This window comes from Pipra filicauda, unplaced genomic scaffold (assembly GCF_003945595.2).
Source record: "Pipra filicauda isolate LSUMZ 115617 unplaced genomic scaffold, ASM394559v2 scaffold570_size292671_pilon, whole genome shotgun sequence".
NCBI lineage: Eukaryota > Metazoa > Chordata > Aves > Passeriformes > Pipridae > Pipra > Pipra filicauda.
Window position 1 is genome coordinate 228,838 of NW_024104721.1, and position 18,161 is coordinate 246,998.

The 18,161-nt window shown below is 47.1% G+C and overlaps 1 protein-coding gene across 1 annotated transcript in view; it reads left to right on the forward strand.

Moving 5' to 3' along the window:
• The window catches only part of SFXN5 (sideroflexin 5), a 99,669-nt gene that overhangs the window by 35,884 nt on the left and 45,624 nt on the right, over positions 1-18,161 (forward strand). The window contains exons 4-9 of the mRNA XM_027715610.2: positions 2,825-2,851; positions 4,228-4,282; positions 6,366-6,391; positions 11,037-11,090; positions 12,861-12,917; positions 13,792-13,857. Of these exons, the coding sequence (XP_027571411.1) occupies positions 2,825-2,851; positions 4,228-4,282; positions 6,366-6,391; positions 11,037-11,090; positions 12,861-12,917; positions 13,792-13,857 (285 nt within the window). The remainder of the gene's footprint in view (positions 1-2,824; positions 2,852-4,227; positions 4,283-6,365; positions 6,392-11,036; positions 11,091-12,860; positions 12,918-13,791; positions 13,858-18,161) is intronic.

Consider the following 18,161-nt stretch of genomic DNA (forward strand, 5'->3'; position numbering starts at 1 on the left):
ATTTAGCAATGAGAGACTTAATCTAAGGCAAACTGAGCACGAATCTGGAGGCTTTCCATGTGCTCCAGTGAGGATTCCCTGCTTTCACACTGGTGTAAATGAGATCAAAATCAGAGCTTGATCTGTCCTGGTGGAAGATTCCAATGGCCACAGGTCAGAGGCTCGTCCATTACTGGCTGCTTGGGATGGTGGGATGAGTGATGGAATATGTTAATGGTGCTCCAACCCTTCTGCTCCTTGTCCTCTGGACTTCTTTGGTGTAATCCCATCTAGGACTGGTGGTAAAACCCTCAAATCTACCATTTTGAGCCATCAAAGGAGAATAATGATTGCAGGAGACCCTCCCAGTCCAGCCTGATTATATTTAGCAATGAGAGACTTAATCTAAGGCAAACTGAGCACGAATCTGGAGGCTTTCCATGTGCTCCAGTGAGGATTCTCTGCTTTCACACTGGTGTAAATGAGATCAAAATCTGGCTGCCTCTCCAAGATGGCCGGAGAGAGCGTGAATGAAATCCCTGGGCAAAAATAGAGACTCGCTTCAGCAACGAGCCCCCCTGGCTGGCAAGACTCGTCAGGGAACTGGAGCTACTGAAAAATGCTGCAGACAGAAAATGAATTAGAGGAGAAAAAAAAAGTGAAAATGAGCTGGCAGAATCTTTAGGTGACTCATCAGGTGCATCTTGTAAAGTCTCTTTCTGAGAAGTAATGAAATCGCGTGTTCTAACAATATTTGCACTGCAGTGGGAAAAGGCATAAATATTGGGATCAATTAATGAAATTAGATAATTTGACCAAAAAAGCCCTGGAGCTGGCTGGGAAACCATCCCTCTTCCTTTTTGCTTGTGTCAGTGCTTGCTGTTGGAGAGGAAAATCCCGTGGTTTCGTTGCACGTTGAGGAGAGGCGAGTTCTGGGCAGCCACTGGGAATTCACCTGCACCTCCAGAAGTTCCACCTTCACCCCATGGAAGTTCTCAGGCAGGTGCAGAAAAGCCCTGGTAGCTGTCTGGGTGTGCAGCCCCCCACCCCTGGGATTTTCGGATCGGTGAGGGTTGGATCCATCTTGTCTCTGTGTCTCTTCATGTCCTTCCAACCTCTGCTTTCCGACTGAAAAATGGGGAATGATGGTTTTCTTTAAAAAGGGAATTTTTCCTCAGGAAAAAGCCTGTGGATATGCGACCCTTAGATATTCCAGTAACTCGTTGATCATGATGGAGTTCATCGCAGAGCTTCAGTTCTGGGGTGTGAGATGAATTTGGAGTGAAACATTGGGGTGGCTGCTATCAGTGGGTCAAATTATGCCATTTGTAATAGAGCAATTATGCTGTTTGTAATGCGTTAATTACTTTATTCCAACAGTATTTCCGTGGATTTATATTTGGGGAAGGCACTAAACCTCAGGTGAAGAATGGGGCTTAATTAATCCCCTAAAAACGATGAGACCTGGAGCGTGGGCGTCTATTGCGGAATATAAACCCGGGCGCTTGGGTCGGGATTTTGGTGGGTAATCGTGAGCTCCCCGAGCCAAAAAGAGCCATCACCATCTTCAGCTTTATCAGCAGCAAGAGCAGAACCCATCAGGTTATCCTACCCTTGGATTGGCTCCGGGACAATTGTTGTTGGAATAATTTGTCTGGTTTCTGGCGTCCTCGACTCAAGAGGATGTTGACAAATTGGAAAGATGTAAAAGAGCCACGAGGGTGGTTAAAAGATTGGCAAACGTGCCTTGCCAAGGGAACAGCTCCTGGCTCGCAGCGATTTTGTGTTTTTTTCCTATAAATGAAGGTTAAAGGGTGGTTTTAGCAGCTCCAAGTACCTGTGGGAAGAGCAAAAATAGACGGCGGTTGTCAGACAGAGGTGGAACACCCGCCGGTGCCGGGGAGATGAAGCCAGACTTGAGCTGAACAGAACAGTTTTTAAGAGCAAAACTGATGATCTGGTGTGATATTTTATGGGAGTTCTGGTTTTTTCATCCATCTCTAGAATTGTCTGTTGTGGTATTTTTGAGCCCTGGCTTTTCGTCCGTGTCTAGAATCGTATACATCAACATTTATTTGATTCTGGAGGTTTTAATTTGCATTTCGGTGTAATTCTTGGAGGAAAACCCTCTGCCTTTAGTAACTGTGGGTTTATGTGTATTCCAGAGCATCTCTAGGTGTTGTGGATCTCCTCATTAGCCCTACCTGCACCTCATGTTTCTTCCTCAGTGCTCATCAATCTCTGTGATCTGAGCCGGATTTGAGTATTTTGACGCTGTCAGGAAGCAACAGGCAGAGTTAAAATGAGATTTTTTTTTTTTTTCCTCTCCACGAGCATTTTTCGGTGTGTTTTCCCTGCAAAAAAATATGAAAACTAGCGCTGCTTATTCTGTTTATTCTAAACCCAGCTTTTATTTGAAGAGATCCCCGCAGGGATTGCTCCACCTTTGTTCCCTGGAAGCCTCGATTTCCACAGGAAGCTCATCCGAGGAGAGGCTGTGCTAAATTTACCTTGAGATCTACGTGTGGCAGAGGATTTTCGATTTTGTAAAGCTCAGCTCAAGAGTGTGAGGTCTGGCTGTTGTTGTTCTTTCTTACCAACATAACTCAGTACAAATAAAACGTTGTCTCTGCCTTGCTGGTCTCACTGTCCACGCAGATTCGAGGAGCTCGGGGCGTGTAAAGGATCTTTAAATACATCCTGCAAGGATGCAGAAAATGAGTGTTTCGTACCAATCCCTCACATTCATTTACTCCAGCAGCTAAAAGGTGAATCTTTGGGGTTTGGGATAAAACTACACTTTTTTTTTTTTTTTTTAATTTAATATTCTCTTTTATTTTTCTAGCTGTGGGGAGCTCAAAAAATCAAACAGGTAATACACTTTTTTTAATATTTCCTTGTTATTTTCAGCTCTTGCTGCTTTTCCCTCTTTTCCCCAAGCTTTTCCCCTTTTTCCTCTTCTCTGTTATTCCCTTTGCCAGTTGCTGTTTTGCCTTGCCATGGAAATGTAAATGCAGAGAACACTCTGCCACCAAAGAGCCGGAGTTGGTTTTTTTTTTATAAATATATTTATATATTTTGATGTCTTCATTTTCTCCTTCCTGTCTAGTCAAGAGACTTCTTGTCTCCAGTCTTTTGAAAATAGTTTGACAGTTCTTTGGGAAGGCTCATGGCTGTGCCTTCCTCCTCTGCAGTCCTGGATCCTTTGGGAATTGATTTTTCATCCCCAGCCATTTAATGCCAGTGCAGCATCCTGGGCTCGTTGGAAAATTGGGGTAAAAAATGGGTCAAATGAGCCAGATTTAGGATTTCCATGGAATTTGGGCTGTCCAGAGCCACCTCAGTTGGCTGAGGAGCTGTGGATATCCATAAAAGTCAGATTATCTGGCAAATCTGAATCCTGTGTGTGATTTTATTTGGATGTCCCTTATGGTGACATCTAAAGTGGGCCATACCTGTGTGTTTTTATCCCATCTCGTCCTGGAGAAGCATTTCAGGCTTCCTAGAACACCTGGAGATGTGGGTGATGTTCCTCAGACTGAATCCACACCTGGAGATGTGGGAGATGTTACTCAAACTGAATCCACAACTGCAGTTGGGGAAGATGTTCCTCAAAGTGATGGGGAAGATGTTCCTCAGACTGAATCCACACCTGGAGATGTGGAAGATGTTCCTCAGACTGAATCCAGACCTGCAGGTGGGGAACATGTTCCTCAGACTGATTGGGAACATGTTCCTCAGACTAAATCCAGACCTGCAGGTGGGAAAGATATTCCTTGGACTGAATCCACACCTGCAGGTGTGGGAGATGTTCCTCAGACTGAATCCACACCTGGAGATGTGGGAGATGTTCCTCAGGCTGAATCCACACCTACAGGTGTAGGAGATGTTTCTCAAACTGAATCCACATCTGCAGATGGGAAAGATGTTCCTCAGAATAAAGTGATTTTTATCCTCATCCCCTCCTGAACCAACAGCCCTGCCCATCCCTCTGCCACACCGAGGGCTTTTCCCATCTTTCCTGTGGCAGAGGTTCAGCCAGGACATTGATCTGCACCTCAGTGGAGATGCTGAAAACAGGCAGGGCCAGAAAATAGTTTTCCTTTTCCCCCCCCTTTTCCCTGCTGGGGTTAAGGTACAGCAGTGGGTGGCCTTTGGGGACATTATAGAACCAAGAAAGAGCCACTCTTTGTATTTCAGGTTAAGTTATTTACTTCTAAATGATTAATTTGTGCTAAATTATTACAGGCCATCATCCATCCCGACACAAACGAGACCATCTTCATGCCTTTCCGAATGTCAGGTATGGTTTGTGCCATTAATTTTACTGGGAATTTGTACAAAATGTTGGGGTTTTTTCTCCCTCTTTTTGAATTGAATATTGGGAACATTTAGACCAAGATCAGAAAGTAATTCCAGCACCAAAATCCCTTTGCAAGTAAGGAATATGAGGATGATAATTGTCTCTGAAAGATCTAGTGCTTAATAATTCCCTTTCCTTTCCTTTCCTTTCCTTTCCTTTCCTTTCCTTTCCTTTCCTTTCCTTTCCTTTCCTTTCCTTTCCTTTCCTTTCCTTTCCTTTCCTTTCCTTTCCTTTCCTTTCCTTTCCTTTTCCTTTCCTTTCCTTTCCTTTCCTTTCCTTTCCTTTCCTTTCCTTTCCTTTCCTTTCCTTTCCTTTCCTTTCCTTTCCTTTCCTTTCCCAAACCTTCCCAAACCTTCCCAAACCTTCCCTTCCCTTCCTTTCTTGTCCTTCCCTCTCCTTTCCTTATTTCCTCATGAAGGAGAGAGGAAATTCCTGTTCTCACATGGACTCAAGGCAGTGCCTTTTCCAGCATTTTTGAGGCATCTGTCACTATTTAGGGCATTTTAATTTTGTAGGAAATGCCAAAACCTCATGCCCAACATATATGATGTTACATACATGGGATCAGCCCTCTTTTTCCACGAGTGATGATACCTAACAGCCATGGCCCTGGAATTCCAGGGAGGATCAACTTCTCCATGGCTTACCTGGGCTGCCATTCCCAAGTCCACAGCTGCCTCTGCTGTGGGTTGAACACAGCTGTGAATCCGTCCCTTCCCGACGGATCTATTTAAATAAGCAGAACCTTTCCCATATTTTTTGGTGGAGCATCTTCTCCTGAATACTGGGCACAGGGGGAAAAAAAAATCACAGGGTTGGTGGGTTTTGTCCTCCAGTTCCCTGGAGAAGGATGATGTTGAGAGTGGAGAGGAGAAACTCCAGGACCCACCGCTTTGCCGCCTCGCTCCGTGTTTGCCTTTCCAGTTTCTCTTCCTCTCAGGTCTCAGCCCTTTCCTTGGATCCATGTTGGTTTAATTCAGTAATATTGGAAAAATGCTCTGAGACCTTCTAGTGGAAGTCAGAGAGATGAATTATAATTAGCACAGAAATTGGCAGACTTAGCGGGGGAAAAATGTGAAGGAATGTTTGATTTCCGTGGCGCTCAGTAAGATTTGGGGTAAAGACTTGTCTCTGTATTAGGGAGCTTTAACCTCCACCTGGGATTAAAATAGTCCCTCTCTCCTCTATGATGAAAATACGCTTTCTTCAGCCTATAGCCCCATCCTTTTTCACCTCACCTCGAAATAAATGAGCTCTCCTGGTATAAAACCACCAGTGGAGAGGTGGATAAAGCAGATGGTGAAAGAGGGAGGTCCCACTTAGGGTGTCATGGTCCTGCTCCTTACCTGGGATGGGCTCTGCAGCTTCTTAGATGGCTTCATCTTCAGGATGCTATTCCTGCTGGGACCAGGCTCAGCAGGAAAGGAAGGGGCACAAGGAGCTGGAGAGTTTTCAGCTGGGTCGGGGGAGGTTGTGGGAGGGTCTGATGAGCAACAGAGCTGGCACGAGGGAGGGAACAGATTGCCTGAGCCTGGGAAGGGGGGCAGGATCTCCCCCTTTCCATGGCAGGAATCCACTGGGTCAGCTCAGTCAGCACCACCAGGGCAGGATCCAGCTCCTCCAGGTGCCAGTGGAGCAGGTCCTGCTCTGAGCTCCCATCCCTGTGCTCTGCTGATGTGAGATGGGGCTGCCTAGTCCAGCTCAGCAACACGACGCCCTCTCAAGTTCCAACAGGCCCAGACTGGGTTTGCTGGAGTCACCTTTTCCATCTAGATGGCTGGAGTTTTAGGGAAACTCTTAGAACCCGAGAAAAGCAAATAAAGGATGGGAAGGAGATGGGACAGAGATCAGGAGGATGCTCCCAGTTGTTGTAGGTCCGAGATGTCCCCGTGGTGGGGTGGAGGTGGTGAACTGAGAGCAACTCATGGCTTCTTCCCTAAACTGAGACATGTCTTAGGTGGGATTTTTTTTTCCATCCCAAAATCACATATTAAAACTCATTAAACCTCTTTTTTCTCAATAGGTTACATTCCCTTTGGAACACCCATCGTAAGTATTTTAACATCTCTCCCCACTTTGTTTGTGAGCAGCACCAAGAAATGCATTTTTTAGCACAATTCTCCACATTCCACCTTCTCACCTCGTGAAATGTTCCCACAGGATTCCCACCTTTCCCACTTAATGTTAACAAGGGTTTAATCATGTAAAACCCACCCTCTGGTTGAGGTTCTGTATCTATTAATATATTGATTTTATCTATCTATTGTATGTGAGATTTTTTATCTATTAACCCAACCTCTGCTTGAGGTTATTTATCTATTATGAGATTATTTATCTATTAATATATTAAATTTATTTATCTATTATACATGAGGTTATTTATCTCTTAACCCAACCTCTGCTTCAGATTCTTTATCTATTAATATATTGAGATTATTTTTCTATTATGTATGAGGTTATTTATCTATTAACCCAACCTCTGCTTGAGGCTCTTTATCTATTAATATTTTAAGGTTATTTATCTATTCTGTATCAGGTTATTTATCTATTAACCCAACCTCTGCTTGAGGCTCTTTATCTATTAATATTTTAAGGTTATTTATCTATTCTGTATCAGGTTATTTATCTCTTAACCCAACCTCTGCTTGAGGTTCTTGATCTATTCAACATCGTTCCCCCAACCTCCTCCAACGTCTTCATCTTTCCCTCTGGAAAGGGAAGACCAAGCTGAGCTCACCGCCTGCAAAATGCAACTTCTGCAACTCTCAGCTTTCAGCTTTGGACACTTTCATTTCACATTTACATGATTTACAAGTCTCTTCCCAAACGTGACGAGCTCCAGCACGGCGGGGCCGGCGTCGTGCGCTCCCGTCTTGATTAATTAAATCCCTGAGCGTTTTCCTGGGGTTATTCCTGAGGGTGTTGGGAGTTTGTACTTGTTATTGTGAGATTCGTAAGCCTTCGGGTGCTCTCGATAGCAAAAGCCAGAAGGGAGATAATTCTGCCTGTTTTCCTCCTGCTGAAACCTCAGCTCGTCTTCGGGAACAGGAACGGTTCATCAACCCCGTTTTTGTGGGAACGGGGAAACTGAGGCTCAGAGTTTTGCCCCAAAATTTGGTGTCAGGAGGTGGTTGATCCTCAAAGCCACCAGCTCGTGGTTCAGCTTTTTGGATCACGCATTAAAATGGTTCAAAGAGCAAAATACACTAAATTTAATCTTCTTAGACCCAGTGGACCGTGGCTTAGACTGGGTTAAAGGTAACAACCTCTTCCCAAAGGGTGTTAACAAGATTGGAAGTCCTAAAAACAGGGACCATCGCGGCTGTTGCTATTTGTTGTGGTGCCTAAAGGTTTGGTGGCAACTTTGTGTGGGGCATTTTAAAAGAAAAGGTTAAACAAAAATGAGTTAACGATCAAATTGACAATGAAATCGGCCCAAATCCAGAGCTGTCAGAGGAGCCGAGAGCTGTCAGATGAGCCCAATTTCACTATCTGAAAAGGATAAACTGGAACCTCTTGTCATTTAAAAAAAAAAAAAAAAAAAAAAAAGAAGAAGAAGAAGGAAAAAAAAAAAAAAAACCCAAACGTTTCAAATGTTAAAATTAAAATGTAACATTTATGCCAATCGATCTGTGAAATTTAGTGACAAAATTGGCAGCCTGCTCCGGCATAAAAACAGTTTGAGTCTTGTATTTCACATAGGGGGGGATGGGATTTCCTCAAGAGAGGCTGTGCCGGGCTCGGGCTGAGCCAGCCTGGCCGTCCTTGCCCGCAGAGCCCTGCTGGTGTTGGGGGTCAACGAAACCCCCCCCCGGAGACGTGCTCGGGGTGTGTATGAGCAGGTTTAGGGCTCATCAGTCAATACACTCTGCTGGCTGTGCCCGGGGAGGGGGTTATTTCCCCCTTCCCCCCCCCTCCCCGATAGCCGATGCAAAATAATTCAGTCTGGTTGAGCTCATTGTGAAAGAGATTAAGGGCTTGTTAAAATAATCGTTTCTTTTCTGGCCCCGGCGGCGGCTCCCCTGACACATCCAAATCCTGTTTGCTCTTCCCTCGGTTACAACTGTTTGCTTTTCCCTTCAGCCTCCATCCTTTCTGTGCCAGGTTCAGGGATTGACCCCGGCATCACGAGCGGGGACAGGATGGGATGTAAATGTAGGGAGAGTTTGGCTTTAACCCATTTTGCCCATTTTCAGCCCGGGAGGGAGCAAATCCAGCCACTGGAATTATCTCCCTATGCTGGAGGGGTGAGAGGTGTAAAGCAGCTGCTGGGCTGGAGCCTTTTACCCAGCCTTTTACCCTGGGTTTGTGTTTCCTCCTCCGAGGGGAGGAAGATTTCTCCGGGTTTAGGAAATTCAGCCTCAAACCCGGGCGGTGAAGACGGAGCAGACGCCCCAGCTGTGCTCAGCTGCCACTCGCAGCTTTCAGCTCCCTTATTTTCCCCATCCATTTAAAACCGGGACGGTCTTGATGAGGTTTTAAGGTGCCCTTGAAGACCCAGGTTAATTTAGGGGTGAGATGACTCTTGGATTTGGGGTTTGGAATAGAAGAGCTTGGGCTGCTCAGAGCTGACAGATGTCCGAGCAGTGGCTTTGGCCCTGGCTTTGGGGCCATAAAGGGACATTCACACCTGATCACCAATTAAATTTCGTCGCTGATACTTCTCTAGTGCTTAGAACCTTTCTTTTTTTTTTTTTTTTCTCCCATGTATTTTGTTTTCCTTCTTAGTTATTTTTTCCCCTGACAGTAATTAAAAGTGAAATTGTACATTTCTTGACAGACTCTTGCACATATGGAGAGTTTGCATTTAAACGTGCCTCTTTCAGTCATACAGATTTTGGGTGCTCTTTTTTTATTTATTTATTTTCCTTCCCGTATTATTTTTTATTTTTATTTTTTTTTTTTTCCCTTTCCTCCCCCCTCGGCTCTCAGCCTTCAGCTTGACAATGTGAGTCCCTGCCTGCCGTCTTCCCGCTCCTCCGGAGCCTCATTATCCCGCTGGCTTTAGGGGGAAAGTCACTCCCGGGGGTGAGGAGGTTCCTCGCCTGTTGAATTCGTTTGGCTGCGAGCGGCGACGGAGTAATTAATGACGAGCTCTGGCCGCTGAATGGAAGCGGCAAATTAGTGTAACTCGCACAGGCTGGCGCCCGGCCAGCGCACAAAAAAGTAGCTGCAACTTCACCAAAGGCTGTAGGAGGAAAAGCTGGAGGAGGAGGAGGAGGAGGAGAAAGGAGAGATGCGAACGAAATCAGGCCGCCCAACCCCGCTACCCTTTTGTTCGCTGGTATTTCTCCCTCCCGGAGGGTTGAAGTTGCCTCCTCTTCAACTGATGCTGCTGCAGATGTGCCGAGGTGGCTCCAGCTCAGCCTTGCTCTCTCAGGGCTCTCCGGCGGGGAAGTTTTTCTTGCGGGTTTTTTTGTGTTTTTAGGAATAGAGTGAAAGGGAAACGGTGGAGAAGATGGTCTGAGGGTGGGGATGAGCTCACAGCCTTCTTGCCCAGATGCCTCGGAGACGTGAGTGTCCTGAAAATAAATGTGTTTGGAATTAAAAGGAGTTGCTCAGTCTTTATGCTCCTTGTGATTTTGCAACAGTCTTCTTCAGAAAACAGCAGGCATTTAAGGCACAGGAGGGGATAAAATGACAGTGGTGTTAGGAAGCAGCCGATCTTACCTGTCTCTTACCCAAGGACTCGTCGGCCTGCCCTTGTTGGGTTTATCACTGGGAGTCCCCTTGCTTTGCACCCCTTTCCTCTCCTTCGACTTCTCGTGCTCTGAAAGAAAAAATTGCCATAGAATAGGGAAAAAAGTGGCCATAAAGCAGGGGGAAATGCCATAAACCAGGAAAAGCTGCCACGAAACAGGAAAAACTGCCATAAAACAAGGCAGTTTGTGTGTCACAGATGGGTCTTTAGTGGATTGCAGAGGGTGTGTCCATGTGGTGGAGTGAGACACGTCCCAAGGACGTTCTCAGGACTTCTACAGGAAAAGCACACTTGTGTGACCTCAGATGGGTGACCTGGCAAAGCCTGTGGCATCTCAGTTCAGGCAGCAGCCGGGAACATCTGGCCAGATGTGCTGGGACAAGCTGCTGGGAGCCTCTGGGAGGCAATGATTGTCACCCCGGGCTCGTAACCCAGGCAGGAGTTTTCACAGTTGAGGGTATGACACATCAACAAGGCTCTTCAAACAAAATCCAGGCTCCCAAACAGGAGCACATGTGCTTCCAGGTGGCATTCCTGTCCTCAGATGTTCAAATGGGATTTCTTTCCTGTGCTTCAAACAGGGAATGTGCCAAAGGAAAATCGGAAACCCCCCCTCCCCGTTCGCTGCCAGTAGTGACAACTTTGAACTCTTGCCTTCAGGCAACGTTTGTGTTTTCCTCCAGAAATACCTGGATTAAGGAATTGATTGTGTTTTAACGACCTGATCTTTGCTGCCAGAGTATTTTCAAGGTGTATTACAAGCAGTAATTAAAGATGCAAAGCTTTCATGGGCAGCTACATCACCCTGTTTCACCGCTGGAAAACTGAGAGGCAAGAGGCTGATGGGAAGTTCAATAACTAAAATTAAATACAGCCACAAATGAAGATGATTTATTCAAGCTTAGAAATAAGCTTGGCTGTTTGCATGCCTGGAAGAGCACTGAGAGCAAAGCAAAAGAGCATTTACTGATGGGAAAATCTCTTCTCTTGCAGGTTGTTGGTCTCCTCTTGCCCAACCAGACGCTGGCATCCACTGTGTTTTGGCAGGTAGCACCTGCTGGGATGGGTGGGGAATGTGGGGGAGAGGAAAGTGGAATTTTGCCTGGAGGACAAACTGATGCACGTGGCTGTTCTGCTCTGGTCATGGTTTAGGGAGAGGATGTGGCTGGATATAATTAGGGAAGGGTTTGGTAGGTCTGGGAGGGACCGTAAACGAATATATGGGTCCGTTTTATCCCACAGCTGCTTTTGCCATCACAAAGGAAGTGGCAAAATGGTCCAAAATTTCATAATCAGCTTTTTAAACCCATTTGGTACAGGTGTAAATGTAAACAGAAAGAAAATTTTGACACATCCGCTGATTTGTGGACACCCCATCATGTAGTTTGGATCTTCCCTGGTGAATTCCCCTTGGAAGTGCAGGGCTAGGGGTGACAGGAGGCCCCATTCCCAGGAATTTTGGGAATAGCTGTGCATTGCAGAGCCGAGGACCTCTGCTTTCAGTTCGCTACAGGAGCTTTGGGGAAAAAAATAGTCTGTGTGTAGGGAGGTGTTGGTGTAATTTCCCACTAAAATTCTGGGAATTAGGAGTAAGGGGAGGAGGTGTGCACGTGAATGAGTTATATCCATAGTAAACACGCCACTTCAGTGCGATTTCAGCACTCACTGAGACGGAGGAACAAGTTATTTTCAGCCTTATTTTCGGTGGTGAATGTCTTTTTATTGTCTGCAGTGTAAGTGGTGATAGGGAATTATGCAGTTGAGGAACATCAGAGCAGAGTGGGATCTGCCTGGTGTGTTAAAAGCATGGCAGAGCTGAGAATCTGTCGGAAGGTGCCGGTGACTTGTGGTCGGGTGGGTTTAGCTGGAAGTTGTGCCCTGTGGCTTCTCACGTGCTGGGAGTGGGAGAGTGGCTGGAGACATCCTGGCTCGTCCAGGTTTTTGCAGGCAGCTCCTCCCACCTGTTTTTAGACATCTGTGTTGGAATCACAGAATGGTTTGGGTTGGAAGGGACCTCAAAGACCATCTCATTCCACCCCCCTGCCATGGGGTGGGCCACCTTCCACTAGCCCAGGCTGCTCCAAGCCCTGTCCAACCTGGCCTTGGGCGCTTCCAGGGATCCAGGGGCAGCCACAACTTCTCTGTTCCAGTGCCACTGTAATGCCATCTGTATCCATAAGCTGGTAGAGCTGCTCATCTCCTGTTCCTCAGCTGAAGCCTCCCATGACCCTCTGTGTGAGAAACTTGGAGCTCAATAAGTGACTGATGAAACGGCTGCTGGGCTTCCTGCTACGTCCTAACAGCAGGATGGATTTGATGCTTGGACATCGGGAAGAATTTCTTCACAGGAAGGGCGATTAGACATTGGAATGGGCTGCCCAGGGAGGTGGTGGAATCCCCATCCCTGGAGGTGTCCAAGGAACAACTGGACGTGGCACTCAGTGCTCTGGGCTGGGTGACAGGGTGGTGATGGGTCACAGGTTGGACTCGATGATCCCGGAGGTTCTTTTCCAACCCAAACGATTCTGTGATTCCGTGAAAATAAAGATCAATAGCACTGAGGTGTCACTGGAGGTGGACTGGGCCAGGAGAGGAGTTGCACATCAAGCTCCCAGGGGAGCAGAGCTGCCCTCTGGGCACTGAGAGATTCCTGCCCCTCACTTTGAAGGCCATTAAACCACACGCAGACCGTCCGCAAACCTTCGGGACGAGGCACCAGGGAGGCGAATTTTCCCCCTAGAACTCCCACATTTATAGAAGATCCCTTTGTTTTCCTGAAGTCCTGCTGATGCCTGTCTCTCCTTGTTCCCTCTCTAGTGGTTGAATCAGAGCCACAACGCCTGCGTCAACTATGCAAACCGCAACGCGACAAAGGTGAGGAGACCCAACATATGTGGCGCGTCAGGGCTGTTTTGACACGGCAACAGAAGCCCTGTCTCTTCCCTGTTAATGGAAACTCCATGAGGAATTTATAGCTTGGCCATTCTCCTGTGTAGGCTCCCAGTTTAACCCCTCAGCTGGAAGCAGCACGAGGTTCTCGGTGTTGGGTGTTGCTTGAGGCACGCGAGCGATGCTCGGTGCCGCCGAGCTCAGCCAGGTCGTGGTTCAGGCTGGGGTGGGATGGTTTAATTGGTATGCAAATGAGCACAGAGCAAAGTGGCGTCGGGGGTTTTTGGGACAGGACAGGACGAGGTGTCTCCGTGAGCACGCTGCCTGCTGGCTCCCGAGGGCTTCGTCTGCGCTGCCGGGAAGTGGTGGGGCTGCTCCCGCTCTCCTCCTTCTCCCTTAGCCTTCATTCATCCCGTGTCAGGATGTGGGAAGCCGAGCTGGAAACCGTCCAGCTCGTCGAGATAACATTTCAGAGACAAAATATTTAATGTGGCGAGTTTGGGGTTCAACGCTAGAGGGTAAAAATGCTAATTTGGTACCATTTGCTGAATTTCATTCCCGTCCTCCCTTTGAGCTGCTATTATTATAATTTTCTGATGCCAATTAATTTTCCATTCCCTTTAACCTCGCTCATGAGGCCACGGTTTCCCTCGCTCTTGCCTCTCTGCTTGCTGACAGACCGTGTGTCACAGAACAATATGACAAAATTCAACCTGTCTGTGCTTTAAAACAAATAAAACCAGAACAAACAAACAAACCAACCAACCAAAAAAAAAAAAAATCCCCGAAAAAACTTGGTTGCATTTTAATAACCAGAAGTTTGTTTACTGAAAATATGTTTTGTTTTTTCTTTCCAAAGCCTTCTCCGACATCCAAGTTCATCCAGGGCTACTTGGGAGCTGTCATAAGTGCTGTCTCAATAGCAGTGGGTAACGCTTTATATCTCTTTATTTCGTGACTTGCGGCGGCGCCGCGGTGCTTTGGAGATGCTTGTTTGGGTTGCCAAGCGTGTTTTTGCCTTTTAATTGACAGAATTCAGCCCTCATAACCAGAAATATTGTAACCCTGAGGTGTGTCTGTCCGTGCATGCCAAAGCTTTTCCCCAGAGGGAGACTTCTAAGTGCTTCCAGAACTCCCTGCGCCGTGGCTTTGCTGCTCCGTGAACTCAAATTATCAAATTATCCATTAACTGGGGGTGAATTTACCTGTTCCAAATTAAAATGGACACTTTGAGGCTGCAGGGTGATGGTGTGGCAGCTGAGGTGCTGAAGAGAGGCAGGACTCTGGAGATGTTCTCCTGCTGGGTTGGCACCTCCATCCACAGTGCTCGGAATTGCATCTTTTGCCTGTGGACATTTTTCAAGCTGGAAACGGTGCTCGGATCTTATTATGGAATCATGGAATGGTTTGAGTTGGAAGGGACCTTAAAGATCATCCAGTCTCACCCCCTGCCATGGGCAGGGACACATTCCACTAGATAAGGTTGCTCCAACCTGACCTTGGACATTTCCAGGGATCCAGAGGCAGCCACAGCTTCTCTGGGCAACCTGCACCAGGGCCTCTCCACCCTCACAGCCAGCAATTCCTTCCCAATATCCCATCCATCCCTGCCCTCTGGCACTGGGAAGCCATTCCCTGTGTGCTGTCCCTCCCTGCCTTGTCCCCAGTCCCTCTCCAGCTCTCCTGGAGCCCCTTTAGGCCCTGCCAGGGGCTCTCAGCTCTCCCTGGAGCCTTCTCTTCTCCAGGGGAACCCCCCCAGCTCTCCCAGCCTGGCTCCAGAGCAGAGGGGCTCCAGCCCTGGCAGCAGCTCCGTGGCCTCCTCTAAAGTCATATCTGAAGTAACCTGTAGGAGAGGAGCTTTCAACATCACTAAAATCATTGTCTCTTGACTTTTAACACTCCTATTTCCCAGTAGCACAAGTTGACATTGGTAGCAGGGTCAGCTCATTCCCAAAGGGACAGGGACATTTCTCAGGAGCAACTCATGGAAGTTATTTCTTACATCGGGTTTTCAAATAAGCCTCTGAAGTAAAAGGTTGTACCTTTCCTGCTGGAACATTAAGGATCCCACGGCAAATACCAAAAAATGATATTTTTTCCCCCTGGCTGAGATTTTTTCCTTTTTCTGAAGCCACAGAAAATTTGATTTTGCTTCTTGCGCAGCTGCCAGACAACTTTGCAAAGGGTGTAGAGTTGTTGAAGTGCCTTGAGGTTTTGAGGGGGAACTGTCCATTTGATTGGATACACATCTGCTGGATAATTTTCCGTGTTTCTGGCTTGGCCTGCTCTGTATCCCCCCTGTTACCCCTTCACTGCAGAATTAACCCTGCACAGCCCAGCCTGGCATCGGTGTGAGCTCCCACACTTCATAACCCCACGGAGCTGTTCCCACGCCAATCCACGCTTTTCCAGCTGAAGTATAATCCAAATCCCCATCCCACCAACCTCAGCGCTGTGTTTTCCATCCACAGCTTCCGTGGGAGACCTTGAGTGTCCTCCTCAGTCCTTAGTTCAGCATTTTCCCACCTTGTGAATTACTAAAGCGAAGTTCTCCAGCTTGATGTGCTGCTGCCACTCACAACCTGCATTCCAACTCCCAGCACGGCTCCAGGGATGAAAATTCCACATTGTTGGCATTAATGCTCCTCTCCATTTCGGCAACAGGGGCAGATTAGAGGGGCAGGAGACCCAGAGGAGTCGTGTTCTGGCACCCTGAGGAGCTTTGGTAAGGAAACCACTGAGAGGTGTCCGTGTTGGGACAGCTGGTGCAGGTCTTGGAAATCTTTGGTTCCTCCAAGGCTGACTCAGATCCTGCAAAGAAGTTGGAGCAGAACAACGTGTTCAAAGTGCAGGAGGGACCATCAGTGGTGCTGTGAGAAACACTCGTGTAGAAAGCAGAGAGTGAAAAGCTCCCCTGAGACCTGTAGATGATAAAATTGCAGCATTTCAGCCTCATGCAAGGGGAAATCCTCCTGCCAGAGGGTGTTTCTGCCTTCTTGCAAGTGCCACCATGGTGCCACTAGATCCACTGGGATTCCCTTGGTGAGTGTGAAGAGCTCTGGAATAGCAGTGGTTTGTAGCTGTGGTGCCCTGAGGGTCAGAATATCGTTACAGGGAGGCAGGAGCTTTCCACAGATCCATGGATGTCGCTGAGGGGGGTGGAGAAGAGCAAAAGCCTTCATGGATTCTTCTTCTTCCTGATGTTGGAAGGAGGCCTTCTTCCACGTGGAGCAGCCTCCACAGGTGCTTTCTCCTTCCTGATGTTGGAAGAAGATCCAGGTGGAGCAGGCTGTGGCACATGGGGTGTGTGACAATGAAATCTCTGGGCACTGATGTCCCCGTAGCCGAGCCTTTGGGGACTCTCCTGCTGCCTGTGTTACTGTGGAGTAACTTGTGTCCTCCTCATCCCTGACAGCACTTATTCCCTGCTGAATTCCCAACGTGGAGAAAACCCTGCAGAGCAGGGAGGGATTTTTTTATGTTGTAAATACCTGGATTAATAACCGGCGTCTCCTCGAGCGCCGAGTTTGGGTTTCTTGTAAACGACGACGGCAAATAATAAACAGCCCTGAGGTTCATTATGTGGTGTCCTCAGCCCTCATTAACCGGTCTCTGCCGTCAGTTAGCAACAGATCAGCTCCCAGTGTGAGCCTCCCGTGGGCTGTGGAGAGCCAGGATTAATTGAAGTGAGCCCCTTCCACGTTTGTAGTTGGCAAACAACGCGGGAGAAGGCTCGGGAAGGGACAGAGCAGCTGACCTGGGATTGTGCTTCCCCTGATCCTCATCCTCCCTGTCTTTTACAGGAGGGACGAGCAAATCGCTTGTTCAAGGAGCAGATTTTGGCTTTATGTGTCTTGCAATTGGAGAAATCTTAGGAAATCTTTGGAAATAACTTGATTTTCCTCCCGTTTTAGACAGAGAGGAATCCCTGTCAGAAAGGGGCGATTCTTCTCCCTCAGATCCAGTGCTACATCCACAACTCCTGATTTCCAGCCTTTCGGGGTGAGTTTAGGGAGGAATCAATATTCTTTCATTTGATATTTTTCAATATTTCCCCCCCCAATATTCCCTTTTCTTTCCACCTACGCCCATCCCCACCTGATTCACACAGAGCTTCATGCGAGGAAAGCTCTGCCGGGGTCCAGGATTTTATTTCTTCTCAAGTGAAGGGAATCGCTTGAAGTAAGGCTGGAAAAGATGTTTGGGTTGGAAGAGATCCCAAAGATCATCCAATTCCAACCCCCTGCCATGGGCAGGGACACCTTCCACTAGCCCAGGTTGCTCCAAGCCCCATCCAACCAGGCCTTGGACTCTTCCAGAGATGGACCAGCACAGCTTCTCTGGACACCCTCTAAAATTTCTCTTTCTATGATCATAGTTTATTTTTATCCCATTTTCTATAAACCATCCTCTTTCCTGCCTTTTCCTTTGATAACTCCTGTTTCACCGCTGTTCTGAGCGATAATTGTTATTTTTTTTCCCAAACAATTGAGTGGATTCCTGTGATTAGGCTTTATTTTCTCAGATCTGGCTGCTGTTCCTGGTGGTGGTGTATGAAGCTTAATTAATACCAGCTGGTTTTCCTAAACGAGGCAAACAAAGGCAGAGAGGAGTAAAAAGACTTGAGAAAGACCAAGCAGTGTTTTAAATGTTTGGGATTTTTTTTTCTATTCCCCAAATATTCCAGTGCCAAGAGCTGTACAGATCAGAGGGTTTGTAATTAGGCAGAAACTCTTTCCAGCTCACACACACACACTCTTACTCTGCTATTTTTTTCCCACTTTTAAAAGGTTAAAAAAGCTACAGAAAGCCAATTTTATTGGTAATGATTGCTTTTTTATATATTAAAATTTTATATGTTTAATTATTTTTATTATTTATATATATAAAAGTAGGTTTCTTTAGCTCAGAGAAGCTGTGGCTGCCCCATCCCTGGAAGTGTTCAAGGCCTGGCTTGGAGCAAACTGGTCTAGTGGAAGGTCTCCCTGCCCATGGCAGGGGGGTGGAGTGAGATGGGCTTTGAGGTTCCTTCCAACCCAAACCATTTTAGGGTTCTCTGATTCTTGATTTCAGATCCAAACTCCATTTTCTGTGTCATTGCTGATCCCTTTTGGTTCTGACTCAGTGCTATGACATCGGACTCAAACCTCAGTTTGAGGTCAGAAGGGACTCCTGGGGCTGCCATGAAATCATTGAAAATTAAATCAGACAAGCCACTCTCTGGTCTCT